This window comes from Nuphar pumila, chromosome 8 (assembly GCF_984573655.1).
Source record: "Nuphar pumila chromosome 8, dmNupPumi1.hap1.1, whole genome shotgun sequence".
NCBI lineage: Eukaryota > Viridiplantae > Streptophyta > Magnoliopsida > Nymphaeales > Nymphaeaceae > Nuphar > Nuphar pumila.
Genome location: NC_143256.1, coordinates 4,161,950 through 4,179,488, shown reverse-complemented (window position 1 = coordinate 4,179,488; position 17,539 = coordinate 4,161,950). Strand labels below are relative to the sequence as shown.

The 17,539-nt window shown below is 35.3% G+C and overlaps 1 protein-coding gene across 1 annotated transcript; it reads left to right on the top strand.

The window, feature by feature from the left end:
* Positions 1-6,777: 6,777 nt before the first annotated feature.
* On the top strand, positions 6,778-11,561 carry LOC149829466 (WRKY transcription factor 72A-like). The gene is made up of 5 exons (XM_090015958.1): positions 6,778-6,894; positions 7,827-7,913; positions 9,498-10,031; positions 10,202-10,315; positions 10,412-11,561. Exons 1-5 carry the CDS (start codon positions 6,808-6,810, stop codon positions 11,366-11,368), a joined length of 1,779 nt encoding a protein of 592 aa, XP_089872084.1. The 5' UTR covers positions 6,778-6,807; the 3' UTR covers positions 11,369-11,561.
* The last annotated feature ends 5,978 nt before the right edge of the window (positions 11,562-17,539 follow it).

Here is a 17,539-nt window from a genome sequence, read left to right as displayed (position 1 = left end):
CATAGGTTTAAGCTTTATTGAGTCAATCTGCCCACATATATATATTTAGAATGGTTTGTTTGCTAAAGATCAAACCTTGGATCATGTTATTTTGATCCAAAATTATAATTTTTTGAGTCATGAAATTTTAGTGCATTGTGAACTATTAATTTTAGAGCATTTTTAATGAAAAATAATCATATTGTATCACAAATATGATACATTTTTCAAAAATGCCCTACAAATTTTGCTATTATTCCCATGTCCAAAATCACAAATATCTGGTTTTCAAAAGACCTTTTTACACATTGCACATGCAATTTTCTAAATATATGAAATTTTTCTCATTGCAAAATAGGTTTTGTTTTTAGATATGTATCTCTATGATTCGATATAACAAACTTGCGTATTTATAGTCGTTAAAAAGCTGAGGCATAGTCCTATAACTTTTCTGTTTTTAGTCAAAACAAAAAATCATTTAGGGTTTCTGTTTCTGTATTCCAAAACCAGAATAGAAGCATGCTTTGCAGATTGAAACAGACGCGGTTGTACCTTTTTATCTTTTCTATGTTATTTTTTGGCAACATGTGCTGAAAATCAAGAAAAATTGAAAAAAGACAAAAATAGATTAGGATGTTTAATTTCCAATGCTACAAAGATCACCTTAATCTGTTGAATGATTGAAGATAAACATTCTTTAAAGAATAGACTTTTCGATTATTTCAGTTTGCAGAGCATGCTTCTATTCCTGTTTTAAAGCTAAAAAATGGAAACCCTAGAACGGTTTTCAGCTTTGACTTAAAACAAGAAAGTTATAAGCCTATCACAAATAGAAGAGGAAAATCACGTTTATAGGATGAACTCTGCATATATTTAAGAGAAAATTATAAAAAATATTTGAAAAAATCACACATATATTTTTTGCATAGCAGTCTTTGTTCTCGAGTATGTATCATACGACTCTGATGTCAAAAAAATATATTTTTATAATCGTTGGAAAGCTGAGACATAAGCCTATAACTTTTTTGTTTTGAGTTAGAGCTAAAAACTTATCTAAGATTTTTGTTTTTGAGCTTTAAAACTAGAATAGAAGCATGCTCTGCATATTAGAATAACCAAACTATTTATCTTTAAGAGGATGTTTCTCTCCAACCGCTCATCAGATCAGGGTAATCTTAGTGGCGTTGGAAGTTAACGTCATAATCTATCTCTATCTTTTTTTTTTCTTAATTTTCAGTGCATGTGACTAGAAAATAGCATATAACAGACAAAAAAAGTGTAGCCGCACCTATTCCTGTCTGCAAATCATGCTTCTATTTCGGTTTTGGAATGCATAAATGAAAATATTAGAAGGGTTTTCAATTCTAACTCAAAATAGAAAAGTTACATACCTAGGTCTAAGCTTTTCAATGACTATAAAAATACAAGTTTTTAATGTCGGATTATAGAGATATAGATATAAGAAAAGAAACTGTTTTACAAAAAATAAGCACATATTTAAAAAAAAATTGCATATATTTAGAAAATCGCATGTGTAAAGGATAAAAGGGTCTTTTTAAAACCGGATATTTATGATTTTGGAGATTGGTAGAATAACAAAAATTGTAAGGCGTTTCAAAAAATGCATCATATTTGCCATACAGTACGATCAATTTTCATTAAAAAAACCTGCTTATGTGTTGGAATCATGTGATTCAAATGTCATTTTCTACTAAATAAAACTTTTAGATTACATTTATAGAATTTAATCTACAAAAGAAATCTAAAACTTATGATTTTCATCTCAATAGTTCCATATAATTGTATGCCTTCAATAACACCAAATATTAATCTTATATATATGATCTTCATGTATCCATACATACGTAGGCAGCATTATATATGTGAAGGCATGCATGCATGCCATGTTGAATATGTATGTTTTGTATGGCTTCGAGGAGCTTGGGGGCCCATTTACACTTATTTGTCAACGCTTCCATCCATAGGTATTAGGGAGTACTGACCAACTAAGATGACATCTTGCTGACGCAAGTTCAATAAATATGGGAGTGTATCCGCATCTAAACATGTGCCTATCAATATATATATATATATATATATATATATATATATATATATATATATATATATATATATATATATATATATGCATTTAGGTTCAACTACATCTTTGCAGAATCATAATTCTTATGCTATAGGTATGCATAACGGCGCATGTATATAAACATTTTTGCATGCATGTAGCATGCACACTTGCATTTTACAACTTGCTGAATGGTAGAAATGGAAATAAGACTACTTCAGTAGAAAACTTACACTAAGTTTTTTTTGTTTCAAAAAATGAGTTATCATGGTTGAAATAAATGTTGTTGGAGTCAGCTTTTCAACTAAATCAATTTCCGAAACCATTCAAAGAATCATCCAGTTAAGAATCGTTTTGAATTGGACTTTTTATATTTTATTTTTTAAAAAATTGAAAAAAGTCACACAAAAAAACAAAATTTAAAAATATATAAAAATTAAGTAAATGATGACTTATAAGGTCCAATCAAATTCAAAAATAAGCATTTATTAACAAAACAATGAAATGGCTAATAAATATTATAATTATTATAAAAACTAAATAATAGATGAAAGATCGATTGAGCAAATTTTTTAAAAATTTGGCCAAGAACTCTCTCTCTCTCTCTCTCTCTCTCTCTCTCTATATATATATATATATATATATATATATATATATATATATATATATATATATATATATATATATATATATATATATATATATATATATATATATATATATATAAGTAATGAGTTCCTTAGGCCACTTTTTTGTTAGGTCTCGTTAAGCCCCTTCATAAATCATAGTTTTAAGTATTTTTTCTCACATCTAACATCGATGTGATCTATAGGTTTTGTTTAGTGGGAACCAGCTTTTGGATCGTCGGAATCTGACATGTATATATGTTTTTTCAATGATCCAAAATCAATGGCTATGAAGGTACCAGTTTTTTTTACTGTTTAACAGGCAGTCTAGGTTAAAATCGCATGGTTTAGACTGTTTGGCAGATTCCTTCAGAGTTTTAAGCTGACATGGATAGAGAGTCTCTGTGCTTGGGGTAGGTTTTTTGAGTATATATATATATATATATATATATATATATATATATTGAGAAAAAAAAGGAAAATAAATTTTGCACACAAGCAAAACATACCACTCGTGTGAGTTGTGTGGTTTGAAATTTGGGTCGTGTGTGATGAAGAGCTTTTAAGGAAGTTGACAAAGAAGTTGAAAGCTCATTATCATCCTATGGAACAATATTATTTGAAGTCTTCTTAGGAGTTAGGCCAATATGTTTTCGGCATTAAATACTCCAAATGATATAAAAAAAAAAACTAGAGCCGTTAGCTAACAACTTGACATACCCAGGTCTCTCTTGATATTACAATGACTAAAGTGCCCCTAACAGTTGAAAACTCTAACAATCACTATTTGACGGTATGGAGTGACAAAAATGCCCCTACTGAAATGGACATGATTCGGGTTTGAATAGGAGAGCAAACAGGTTGGATGCAGGCTGGAACATGGTCGGTCTTAAACCGAATCCTAATTTTGACCACCAAGTCCAACTGCAAATTCAAAATCTGAAATATGTCATAGAAATATATTTGAATTCGGATCCAGATTTTACATGGTTATCAGATCTAGCATAAATAGGTCAAAAATATTTGCTTCGCATGTAAAAAAAAAAAAACACGCGCACAAAAGGATCAAATTTGATCTGGATCTGAGCACAGATCTATTGCCAAATCTAAATATGAGTCTGAATCCATGAAGAGTTCAAATGGTAAAAGACCAAATTCAATCCCAAACACGTTTGGATTTTCTTTTAAGATCCACATTCCAAAATAATGTATGGATTAGGATGGATGATGTGTCTAAATCTGATCCATTTGCGTCCCACGTGCTTGAAGGCCTTTTTTAGATATCATCAATGGTCAACTACGTGTTGTTGAAAGGAAAAGTAGGGGGGCTAAGGTTTGAGGGGTATTATGGTCATTCAACTATTTAGGGTTGCTTTTGGTATCAAGAATCTTTTCACAGTCGGAGACGAACCGATGTCAAATAAAACAGCGACAGACGGTAGTAAAATATGAAGGGTCGTAAATACCCCTAATGAATTTGCCAAAAATACAGTTGAAGTTTTTAGGAATTTGAAAAAGTAAGATCATCGCTTTTGTAAATATTGAGAAGTTGTAGTGAGGTCACTACACATCACTGATTTTTTGAAAAACCGTAAATGCTAATTTCTCGCAAGATTTTCAAAATATCGCAAGAAATTCATTAAAACATAAATATCATATTTTATCTAATATTTATATTTTAAATAACTATTTTTTGTGAATAATGCAAGGTCTTATTTTTGTATATTTTTTGTGATTTATTTATTCATAAAAACTATTTTTTAAGTTCTTATTATTGCCAATATTTTGCTAAAATACTTGAAAAATAAAGAAATTCAATTTCTGACTATTTTAACTGTTGATGTTTACTGTTTTAAACGGTTTGTCGCTATGAGTGAGGTTGAAAAAAAGCCAATAAAACAAGTTTTTTAAAAGGAAATATGTGGCCATAATTTCTTTAGCTAACACAATATTATGATGGATGTGAATTGGATATATTATTGATTTGAAGGGAAAGCACATGATGGCCTCATCCTTAATTACAATTAGGATCTATCCAGTGTACAAAAACTTAAAAGTCAAGGCATTTGAAAATTTCTACAAACATAAAAAGTTATTTTAGTAATACTTCTTTTTCTGATAAGCAGATAATTTAGTATTACTTATATCTTTATGTCGTGAAACAATTTCGTCGTTCTATTAAAATAAGCTTTAAATATTAATAAATGTAGCCATTAATTTACCAACATTTAAAATGTTTTGTGTTTTTTTTTTTTTAATTTAGCATGAAAAACCCACCAATATGGTTTGGACATCCATTAAGGGCCAAGAGGTGTCACGTTGACCATGGACATGACTCGATTTCTGCAATGTAAAACTCAGTCGGGGCTCCACTTGTCTGGCAAGAAGAGTGAGTGCACGTCACCTTGTGTTGGGACGTTGCAGGTTCGAATCTCAATGGTATGATTGTACAACTGGTAGGCGTATGCCTAACCCCAGCTTGCCTATCAAAAAACAAACAAACTCAGCGACCCCTTACCCACTGGGAATAATGTCACTTTGTCTTAGGCCTTGCGACAAAGGAGTCATACCCTGGGTATCGAACTCTTGACATCCTTCAACTTTAAAGCCTTAGCATAGCCAAGTATACCGAGCTCTTGTAGGTAAAATGTTTTGGACATAGCCCAAGTTGTTTAGTTTTATTTTAGACATAGCATGGTGTTGTCATCACCAAGCCAATTAAGCTGATCTCTTTTCCTTATTGGTATAGAAAGACCTGTCCAAGTCAAAGAAAGGTTGGGTTGAAACTTGATAGTTGAATTTCTAGGTACTTGTCATCCTTAATTATCCCAAGGAAAATATTTGGCATGCTAACTAAAACTAAAAGTAAAAAGCAAAAAAACAAAAGTAAACCCTAAAGAGATAGGCAACATCAAAGTCGCAAGGATTCAATCATGCAAAAAGGTCTAAAGGATATTCAATAACTTAAAGGAATTGCTAAGAGCATGAGTCAGGTTGGGGCCTTCAATCCTTTCCAAGGTTCCACCCATAGGACTTGGCTAATCCAAACCAACCAATGTTTCAAGTCTATGACATGTCAATCGAGTATAATTGCCTAGCTAAGTCTTGCTTATAACGCCCCAAATGGGTTTGGGGTAGTGGGATGGGGCCTAGGCGGTCTAGGTTTAAATCCCATGGGCGTCAACCCTTGCGCAAGCTGAAGCATGGTGACTCCCTAGAAGTAGGGTTGTCAACGGGTCGGGTTCGGATCCAGGTAGAACCAGACTTGGACCTGATTTCGGGTATGGTATCGGGTTTAGACCTGGATCTAATCGGATCCATTATAAGACAAATTAACCATACCCTGACCCGATAAGAACTACATGAACCAGACCCTGACCATACATGATAAATTAATATTTTTTTATCATTTTTATATTAAAAAATTATGGGTCTTAATTGGAACTCAGGTCAGGCCTGGGTCTGGTATAAAATTTCACAAACTATACCTGGAATCATGTATATATAAAAAAAGAAGAAAGTCTGGCTTACAACTTGTCTCAATATGTGGTCTTTCTAAGGAACTACTCACGAAGCTAGGTAAGTTAAAATCTTGTTCTTATCGAAAAAAAGAAGTTCAATTGAAAAAAATAAAATAGAAACAGTAGGGCGTTTTAGTCAAGCGCCTACTGGAATATTGCATACTTGGGGAGGAGGGTTTACAAATATCCTTAAAAACAAAGGGGTGTTCAATAAAAAGTTCTAGCACCAAGGTTACAAAGGTAAATTTCTCCTTTCAAGAGTTGATGAGAAATCAAAGGTGGGGAAGTGGCAGCCGAGAGATGCGGCTTGAAGTTCTCACGGGGTTCGCATATGCACAACCAAATTCAGCGTTGAAAATCTTATTCCAAATTTCTGCCTATGCAATCCATAGTTGACATTTTTGGATTAAGTAAACTTAAATAATATATTGGTTAAGAACTTCATTTAATACTTGTGGAGTTGAATAAAATATGGGTTTGAATTTTCACTGTAGCTGGTGTTCTCACACCACAGCAAAGCGACTTCCAGGCCTATAAATAATAAAGAAGAAGCCCTAGAGTTGTGTCAGAAAAAGAAAGGAAGATTAACTCCCTGGAGATGGCCCTGGAGCTATTGTTGAAAAGGTCTTCTTTTCTTGAGGAGAGAAGTCATGAAGGCAAGAAAGAGATTGAAGAGATAGGAAAGGTGTGGCTTCTATAGCTTTGTTTTCATCGATTTTTATTTTTTTTTTCTGCTGTTTGGGTGAATATGGGAAATGGGTTTCATTGTTCTCTTTTTCCTATGTATTCGTCTCCTGGTTTTCTTTTCTTTTTTTTCTAAATTTAAAATCTTGGGGTTCCTTTCTTTAGATTGGAAGGTGGATGGCCGTTGAAGGTGAAAGCTTGAAGCCTTCCTTTCCTTATAAGAAAAATTCAAGCATTACCAATGTGTTTCTTTTTCTTTTTTTTGAAGATAAAGAGAATCGTTTCATTAAGCTAGCAAATAAGAGAGAGAGAGAGAGAGAGAGAGAGAGAGAGAGAGAGAGAGAGAGAGAGAGAGAGAGAGAGAGAGAGAGATCATCGCTTCTTTGCTATATTGATGAATCGATTCTCTTTATCTTCGAAGAGGGAAGAAAAATATCAGATTAATGAAATGATTCTGTTTGTTTTCGAAGAAATTAAAAAATGTATCATTATTAACAGCACCAGCATCATTATTATTATGGAATGCAGAAAAACCTTGATTGGTTTTATCGATGATGTATTAGAATCTAATCTTTCGGTTTCTTTCTTTTATATCTTTTAGAAGTTACAACTATGAAGCTCCACAAAATCCTTTATGGTTGTTGCAGTTCATGAAATTCATGAAAAATCTTTTATAAAGATCTGCTAAAATATCGTGGACAAAACTCATTGATCACCAATTTGGATTGAATGGCCAATAAAACTTTCGGTTTTTGTGGGTCATGTGCCACAGAATATATGATTTATCAGAATATATTTCTATTTTTCCAGTATGATAATAAAAGTTGAGCTTCATTTTGAAGAAATATCAATTTCTATTTTTTTTTCAAGAAAATATCAATTTCTATTGGTCTTTTGTATTTCTTACTCCTGTTATATGTTGTTCTTGACCAGGCTTCAGGAGGAAATGAAAGGGCAGAGAGGGGTGGTAACATGAAACCATTTTCAGACGACCTAAAAGATTCGGTCTCAGTTGACAAGGTGAGTTTCATCCTTTATACATTGATTTTTCAGGCTACTGAACATGCAAAGATGTGGTTTATTATTATTCAAGGAAAATATTTGTCATATTTTTTTGCAGCTAATATGAGTTTCATTGTGAAAGTGAAAAATAATTTTATTGGTTAATAAAGAGTAAAAAAAAGTTATTATTTGGTAAATATAAAGAAAAATTATTGTTTTAGTTCCCTGAAATTCTTATTAATTAAGGACAAGAAAAAGCTTCATCATGCTATTGCTGGCTTAGGGGATGACACAAAAAACTTAGAATCTCCATTTCTTCAGCTGCATACTATTACTAGGAAGTCTAGGAACATAAAATATCCAGGAAAACTGGGAACTTAAATAGGCATTAGAAGACTACCTTGAATTCTACTGAAAGTTGAGAGTTTCTTGGATTATTGGTGTTCTTGTGGGAAATTGGAAAAACCTTGGAATCTTGATTAATTACTGAAGGCACTTGAATTGTACTGAAGAATCACCAGACTCAGGTCGTTAGATAGAATATAGTTGCTACAGGTGCCAGTTTATGCATCACATTCTGTGAATTGACAAATGATAATTAATTATTCAACTTTTTTTTTTTGTGAATTGACAAAATATTATTCAACTTTTTTATTTTGACTGTTTGTTAATAAAATCAACAAATCTGTGCGTTGGACTGTCCAATCCCACAGAAGTCATGGCTGTTGGATCAAGGTTTTTATCATGATATTTTGTCCTTTTCAAGAAAAATTAACAAAAAAGTTTAAGGTAGGAAAATAGCACCAACCTTTTTCTCGTGAGAATTTGAACTTTTTTGTTTTTCTCACGTTCTTATCTGCAAAAGATACCCAACAAAATTAATTAAAAAGAAACAATAATTTCTGCCTACATTTACATCTTCATCAGCTGCATAATATGTCATTTCTTTTTTTAAAAGCACCGACATTTTCACACCGGTTGCCAAGAGATAGATCACAAGACAAATAGTACCCTTGAAATTTCCAAGTGGGTCCGATACGCATATTGGCAAGTCAGAGTGGATCTGCAGCTCCAGGATCCGTCAAATATGTCGGAACCAATTCCTGACCTGGATCCAACCATCCATCTGTTGCAGGTTGGATCTTGGTCATGTTAGATCCAATTTGAACCCATATCAAATGAAATCCAGGTGGTTTTGATCCGGGTATGTGGGCAATATATCTACAGAGTCTGACTCAATTAAAACGTTGTATGCAAAGCTGTGTTGCAGGGCATGCCATTTTGGCTGCATGTCCCTGGTGACACGTCCGGACACGCCAGGCTACATACACACATTATTTTTAATTATCTTTGATGATTTTCATATTATTCCAGTAAAAAAATTTATAAATTAAAATATCAAAAAAAATTATTGATTAAAAACCTTTAAAATCCATGCCCTTGTATCCTATATTTCGAATATTTTACGAACTCACATCTCAAATCGTGTCAAGTGTTGGATTGTATCCATATCTTTGTGGTACAGATGCAAAATTCTTCATTAAAAAGTTATCCATATAATATATATGTATTGTAACATAACACTATCACTATTATATCCAGGAGGGCCAACTTGAATCTGCTAAAGCTGAGATGGGTGAAGTGAGAGAAGAGAATGAGAGGTTGAAGATGATCTTATCACGAATAGTGAAGGACTACCGAGCACTGCAGATGCATTTCTTTGACATTGTTCAACAAGAAGAGAACAACATGAAATCCTTAGAAGGCACTACTACTACTACCAGCAGTTCAGATCATGATACTGAAGAGACAGAGTTGGTTTCTCTAAGTCTCGGTAACAATTCCACAGCACTTCCTAAGAAAGATCAGGAGAAGGTGAACTGCAAGAGCAACAACAATAAAGTGGGAGATAATCGTTTGAAAGAAGGGTTAGATCTTGGACTAGATTGCAAATTTCAGCAGAATGATCAGACTCCACAGAATAGCCATGAGGGACCAAAAGGGGAAGACGTTGCAGAGGGGTGGCCTCCAAACAAACTTTTGAAGACACCTAGAAGTGCAGAAGATGATGTTTCACAGCAGGCCCATCTCAAGAAAGCTAGGGTTTCTGTTAGGGCAAGATGTGACACACCCACGGTGAGTACTGTTACAGCTCTCATATATATATATATATATATATATATATATATATATATATATATATATATATATATATATATATGAGAGCTAAACGATGAAAATTTTTGTATACAAGCAAAGGAAGTTAATTGATCTAAACGATGAAAATCAATTTTTGTAATGATCAGATGCAAGATGGATGCCAATGGAGGAAATATGGGCAAAAAGTATCTAAAGGCAACCCATGCCCAAGAGCCTACTACAGATGCACAGTCTCACCAGCATGCCCAGTAAGAAAGCAGGTATATGTAATTCAAGAATTGTAATAAAGTTAGATTTTTTTAGCAATTTAATTAAAATATGGATAGTAAATATGATTTTTCTCCAACTTTGATCAGGTCCAAAGATGTGCAGAAGACATGTCCATACTCATAACCACATATGAAGGAACCCACAACCACCCCCTCCCACTCCAAGCCACAGCCATGGCTTCCACCACCTCCGCTGCCGCTTGCATGCTCATGTCAGGCTCATCTGCTCCTGCGGCAGCTGGAGCTTCCACCGCTGCCGGATTCATGTTCGATCTATCCGATAATTCAAGAACAAGACCATTATATCTATCACATCCTACCATTTCATCATCCCCAACTTACCCTACAATCACACTGGATCTGACCTCCACATCCTGTATTCCCCAATTCACCAGCCTCCCATCTGCTTTCTCTGCAGCCCCTAGGTACTCTTCTTCACTTGGGTTCTCAAATTTGACATTTTCTTCAGACCAAAGCACCCTTCCTGCATCTTGGAACACCAGCACTCCCTCCACCAACAGCGGCTATTTCAGCTATGGGTCCCATCAATTCAACAAGAGCCCAATTGTGTCATCAGCTCCAGCAAGACCACCACATGAGCAATTCTATCAGACCTATCTTCAAAAACTGAACCATTCATCATCAGCACCAGTGTCATCATCCCAGCCAAACTTCTCGGCCGACACGATCACAGCTGCTACGAAAGTGTTAACATCGGACCTGAATTTCCAGTCGGCATTGGCAGCCGCGATCACATCTATCGTCGTCGACGGCGGCAACAATAATGGGACTATTCCTGCTGGGCAGAGCAATGGAGAGAATGTGGTTCAAAGTTTGAAGTGGGGGGAGCAGTTTTCAACATCCATGGCTGCTTATTCATCAGCAGGAGGTGGAGCAGGTTGTGGATCAACCTATTGGAATAAGACTTCTGCTAATGCTAGTGGGAATGGAAGCTTGTTATTTCTTGCACCGCCTTTGCCTTTTTCTTCTACCAAGGGTGCTTCTGCCTCACCTGCTGCTGATAGTAGAGAACATGTTAGCTGACGCTTTAGGTGATTGTCCACCGTTGATTTTCTTGGATTGGAATCATGAAATTGGTTTTGAGCAGTCGGATGCTAGGGAGAGAAAGAGACAAGAAGAGAGATCCGGTGAGTTGGCGCAGGCTGACTTTATGCTGTACATTATGAAAATGAGGATTGAATAGAAGAAAGAAGAAAAATTTGTTGTGGTTGGTGAAGTTTTGGTTGTAGAGAGAGAGAGAGAGAGAGATGCAAAAGATGTCTTGTATTTATTAAAAAAGTTAATAATGGTCTCTGATATGAATCAGATCTACATAGATCCAAGGGCATATTTGAATCAAGTAGCTCCCAACTAGATCAAAATACATGTATTATTCGTTGGATTTTAGACCAGTTTATTGGAAGTTGGCCTTGATCGATATGAAAACCCATGTTTTTAACGTGGTATAATGGATTTTAGATTTATCTAGGCACACACCTGCCCAGGTTACCAGAGTGGTAGCGGGCCTGGGGAGAAGGTGCCGATGCCTTCGTCCTAGCTTCGACTCCCGTGTTGGGTCTGCGAGTGCCTTTAACTGGTAGCTAGGATCAGGCTTGGGTGTCGGTGACCCCTTCATAAAAAGTAAAAAGAAAAAAAATTATATACGAGCGGCTGCATTGTTTATTTTGACACGACAGCTGTCTCTCTATTGCAGGTTTCTCCATTACCTTTCATGAGACTGTGCGCCACTAAGGACATATTGACAGTGAACTGATAGTTCCCTGGTCCAAATCTATATGTGACTAAGGGTGACACCGTGATAATCAATGCATACAATTAGGGGTGGCAATTGGGTCGGGTTGGTGGGTCATGTCGGCGGGTTGGCGGGTCAGCATACCTCAACATGAACCTGACCCGTTTCCCGTTTATTAAACGGGTCGGCTGTGGCAAACACGAACCCGACCCATTTATTAAACGGGTAACCCGACACGACACAGTCAACCCGTTTAATAAACGGGTTGGCGGGTCGGGTTCAGGGTTTTGACTGCCTTTAACGGTTTTACCCTATCAATTTTGAAAAGTTGGAGGGGGTGTCCTGTCATTTTCCCTTGAAATTTGTGGACCCCACACAGGAATCTTGACAGCCACTTCACGTGGCTGAATTAACTTGTCCCATTTTTTTATGGGAGGTGATTGGTGGACCCCACAAGCATTACAATTTTTAACTTGTCGCATTAAATCATAAACAACGTGAATTCAAAACTTTGGCGGGGGTAAGGGATCGGTGGACCCCACAAGCATTAAAAATTTTAACCCGTCAAAACCGTTTTACATTGAAAAGTTTACAGGTTGGAGGGTTAGCGGGTCAGGTTGACCTGCCTGCCTAACCCGTTTATTAAACGGGTTGGCATACCCCTAACACGAACCCGACCCGTTTAATAAACGGGTTAGGCGGGTTGACCCGTTTACGACACGAACCCGTTTAAGCCAAACCCGAACCCGCCTAAGAAGCGGGTCGTGTCAGAAATTGCCACCTCTACATACAATCAAGATAAAAAATGGATACGTGGGTGAAAGTTTTAGAGAGTTAGGCCTCAATCTCATACCTTCGTACCTGTTCTTTTTCTCAAAATTTGGTTATGATGATGAGGTTGGATTATCTTTCTGAGGTAGGCGATTTAGTCAAGGCTGTGGAGAAACTCTCTTGTAAAGATTTTCTAGCTTGTAAATCCTCTTGGACCAGGTTATATTTTTCACTCTTTTAAGGTTTTATTTATGGTCTACCAATTTGGGAATTTTAGTAATTGGCTTTTGAGGGTCATTTAGTGGAGGGGCCCTAGTAATTTTCTCGGTATCTTGGTCCAAGTAAATGACATTGGTTTTAGACTTTGATTCTTTTTTGGACTTTTTTTTGGTCTAGACCCTATCTCTATGACGAAAATTGGGGTTCCTCTTGGGATAACTCTTGCCCGATCTTCTAGATCCACTAAGACTTTTTTAACGATTCTGAATGACTCGTGCACAACCTCTTTTTTCAGAACTTCACCAGAATAATTTTCTTCTTTCTCCTTGACTTGAGTCTCACATTTGTGGACCTGAGTGCAAGCACGCTGTGGTGGTTCAGATAATAATGAGGCTCCTTTCTTATCAGCAAAGTCATCGTAAACTTTGAGAATTTTGACAAAAAAATTTATTACTAGTTTAGCTTTGCTAATCATGTAGAGTTTTTCATTCAGAATGCAACTTAGTTCCTCCAGAGCTTCTTAATTTTCTAAAATTAATCAACCTTTGTCATTGTAGTCCTGGATTATGTGCTTAAGGGGAATGCACTCTTCAATGTCATGGCCAAGAGACTGGTGATATCTACAAAATTTCATTGTCCCTTCTTTTCATCTAGAGAGGATTTGACACTTTGGACAATTCAAAATACTCATTTTGCAGAAAAAATATCCAGGACTTGAGATTGAGTCTATTGGATCTTAGTGAACTCTCTGTCTTTGGGTTATCTATGACTTTGAGTTGGCCCTTGGTTTTGTCTAGGATACTCAGATCTTTTCTTTACTTTTTGAAGAGTAGCCACAATAACCTGGATCATTGGCTATTCTTGTTTTTCGAATCTATCATTTTAGACCCAATATTAACCAGAATCCCATCATACATGCTTCTTTTAAATTTTGCTTTCATCCAACTGACAACATCAATCAGATCCACAAAGGTCTCACACCTCTCAGTAGCCATGAGGCCCTTGAGAAGTTGATTAAAGTTGTTCATAATGAGTATGATGGCATGTGATTCTATTATAGGGTTTGCCATGCGATGGTATATTGATCTTTACCCGTTTATAAAGTCGTGAGTGTGCCCATCTTTCTTCTACTTAATATCATAACGCTAGTTGATTATTAGAGAACACCTATCTTAAACCAAAATTGCTCAATGAATAGGTTCATGAGGGTCTAGAACTATCTTATTTGAAGAACATTCAGGGTAGAGAACCAATACAAGGTCTCCCCATCTAGACTTCTAACCATCAGATCAAGGCACAATCATTCTTTATGCAATTTGAATAGGTCTTTTGGAATAGATCTATGTGAGCTTCAAGATTTTTTGTTCTGTTGAACTTGATCAACTTTCAGGTGGTAAGACCCAAAGGTTCATTGTCTTGACTCAAGACAAAGTCTTGGATCTTGTAAAGCCTCTTTTTTTCTTTGGTGCCTTTTATTTGTCGAGTGACATTTTTTAACTCTTCCTCTTGATTTCAGACTCACTCTTCATACTCACTGGATTTAGAGAAGATGGTTTTGACCGTCAATGACTCTAGAATACTGACTGAACCTTTTTTACTGGCACACTCTGACCTTTTTGGTGTTTGTAGCTTTTCAACTTGGCTTCATTTTTCTGAAATCTCTGATGTATTTTCTACATCAATATTCTTAAGGCAGCATTGGAAATTTTCACTTAAAATGGACTCTTTAGAGAGTTCTTGGATCGTCTCTTTGCCCTGAGCATAATATTCTTCTTCCTCTTCACCATCTAATCCCTTCTCAAAGGATTGATTAAAGGAATCCCCTCCAGAGAGAAGGGTTTCCCCCACTTTTTGAAGTGAGCTTCCAACCAACAAGGCTCACAACTCTCAGATGCCTCTAGGTTTCATCTTGGTATCCCTTGGTGGATCTTGGATCATAGACTCGGGTTGCATGTTCAGGTTGAGATTCTCGAAACCTTGTCCCAGATCAAATGAGATCGAGTTCTTAAGAGCATCAGTATTGAAATCCTTCTTCTAAACCATGATTTGAGATGTAAAGAACCCAAATAGCACTTAGGTTAAAATTTCAAAAATCAGGTTTTCTGAATCTTCTCGAATGCTCCACAGATCTGCAAGGACACTTCAACGGGTTCTAATAGGTAGAGGTTTCTTCTTACCACCAAACCTTTCACTATATACTCAAGCTATGACTCTTGGTACTTGCGAGCGGGCTCCCGATCTTCTTGGTCCACTGTTGAAATACCCAAGCTTATGGCTTTTGGTACTAGCAGGGGGATCCAAAGAGCCAAAATATGAAACAAGATATGGGGTTTTAAAAAATTCAAGCAGAAAAATAGTGGTTCCATAATCAAATCCCAAGAAAGTGAGAAAATTATTTGAAGAACTTGAGATGCGTGAATGCAATCTAACCTAGATGATGCATGAATGCAGTTTTGAGAAAATATTTTTTGAAGAACTTGAGAAAATTATTTGTAAAAGGGTTTTTTGTGCCTTATGGAATTTAGAGGAAATATATTTGCCATATATCCCTGACTATGGCCACAAATATATATTAAATATAGTTCATTTGATTCTAAAAGAAAAAAATACTTAGAAAACTTTTAAAAAATATGCAATAGTTTTTTAAGATAGCCTAAGAGTGTAGGTCGTTTGTGGCTTAAAAGAAGATTATAAATCTAGATATTATTTGTGTTCTGACTATGGCCACAAAGAAAACCAGCATCAAAATTTATAAAAACTTTTAAAAGCAAACTAGAAATCATAACGAGAAGAACCCCTTTTATCGATCAGAAAAATGATCTCTGGTGAGGGAGAAATCATTCTGACAAGTTGAACCGTTATTCAAATCAAGATTTTCACTCAAGAAATACTGGTTCTAATTGCGAGCTTCAAGAAAATAGAAATCCATGGTAAAAATTTATAAAAATTACAGCATAAAAATTAGACATCACAATGAATCATTGGCTTTTTATGGATCATCGATACGATCTCCGATTAGGGAGAAATTGTTTCGGCAAGTTGACCCTGGCCCTGAATCAGGTCTGTCAGTCCAAGAAACATAGGTATTCTTGTTGGATAAAATAAACATAGAAATTCATCGTAGAAATTTATAAAAATTGCACAGATTGAATTAGACATCATGAGGAGTACACTTCTTTTTACAGATCATCGATCTGATCTCCGACGAGGGAGATATGACCTCAAAAAGATGCTCTTAGATTTCCATAGCATTTTCCTAACTCAGAAAACAGGTTTCGACTTTGATTTTTGAACACAGGGTTACAAACTCTAAAAATCTTAATTTTTTTATTGAAAACCGTAGACACATACATGATTTCACCATAAAAATTTAGATTTTATTAACTCACATAAACTGGAAAAATAATTACATTAACTGACGGCCAGATTTGCAGATAATGAATCTAAAACCCTAGAATAAATAAAATTGATTATTCATGCTAAAAACATAGAAAAATATGTAAATGATGCAATGAATCATGATTTGATGCTTAAATAACTAAAATAAACATGAATATGATTAAATAAACAAAAAAAATCAGGGAAGCATGGTTGAAAACTTGATTTAGCCATTAAAAGAGGGATTCGACCTATAGAAAGGTCGAACATTGATCTTTTTCGAGCATTTAGCACAATAAATGTATCATCAACAATTTCAACAGATAAAAAATGTGTAAAACCCCATGGATGATCGGTAGATCGTCCTCTTAAATCATTTTTATGGTCCCTTAAACAAAAAAAATGAAGAAAGAGCCAATACATAGGGGCGGCAATAGTGAAAATGCATAAAAAAATAAATAAAATAATAAAAAAAAGAGAAGAAGAGAGCTTACCTTGGTTGCAGCAATGGAGGAGGAGGAAGGAGCCTGAGAGAAGTTAGAGAGAACTCAGATGAGAGAGGGAGAGATGCCTTAGTCGACCTCGCCTATGCCCCTATTTATAGTTTTTTATTAGGTTTAATTAGAGAGTTTCGATTTTTCGGAACTCTTCTTAATTAACTCAATTAAGGGAGGGCGATTTCTACTTGAGAGTTCTAACCTAACAAGGCACTAACTAATTAACACTAATTGAATCCTAATTGACTTTGAAAATCCTCAAATGTGGCGCCCCCTATGTGGGCCCACATTTGGTTTTTTTAAAACCCTAATTAAAAGTTAAAAACAAAGTTTTAAAAATACTAAAATAAAGGTATAGTTTTAAAATCAATTTTGACTTTTTCAAACTTCTAATCTAAGTAGGATACTAGTTAAACCTAAACCAACCTAAATGTCCTCAAATGTGGCGCCACCTACTCTGGGCCCCATTTGATTTTTAAGAAAATGATTTTAAAGGCTTGAAAATAAAGGGGTTAAAAACGGTTTTTTTTTACAACTTCAAAAGGACACCTAGACTCACTAATATTTTTGTATTTTTGAAATGTAAAAAACATAGAA

Bases quoted from the DNA above. Each gene is read 5' to 3' on its own strand.
- LOC149829466 (XM_090015958.1), top strand. From the start codon at position 6,808: ATGGCCCTGGAGCTATTGTTGAAAAGGTCTTCTTTTCTTGAGGAGAGA. The intron at 7,914-9,497 runs GTGAGTTTCATC...TATTATATCCAG, and splicing joins ATTCGGTCTCAGTTGACAAG to GAGGGCCAACTTGAATCTGC. The intron at 10,032-10,201 runs GTGAGTACTGTT...TGTAATGATCAG, and splicing joins CAAGATGTGACACACCCACG to ATGCAAGATGGATGCCAATG.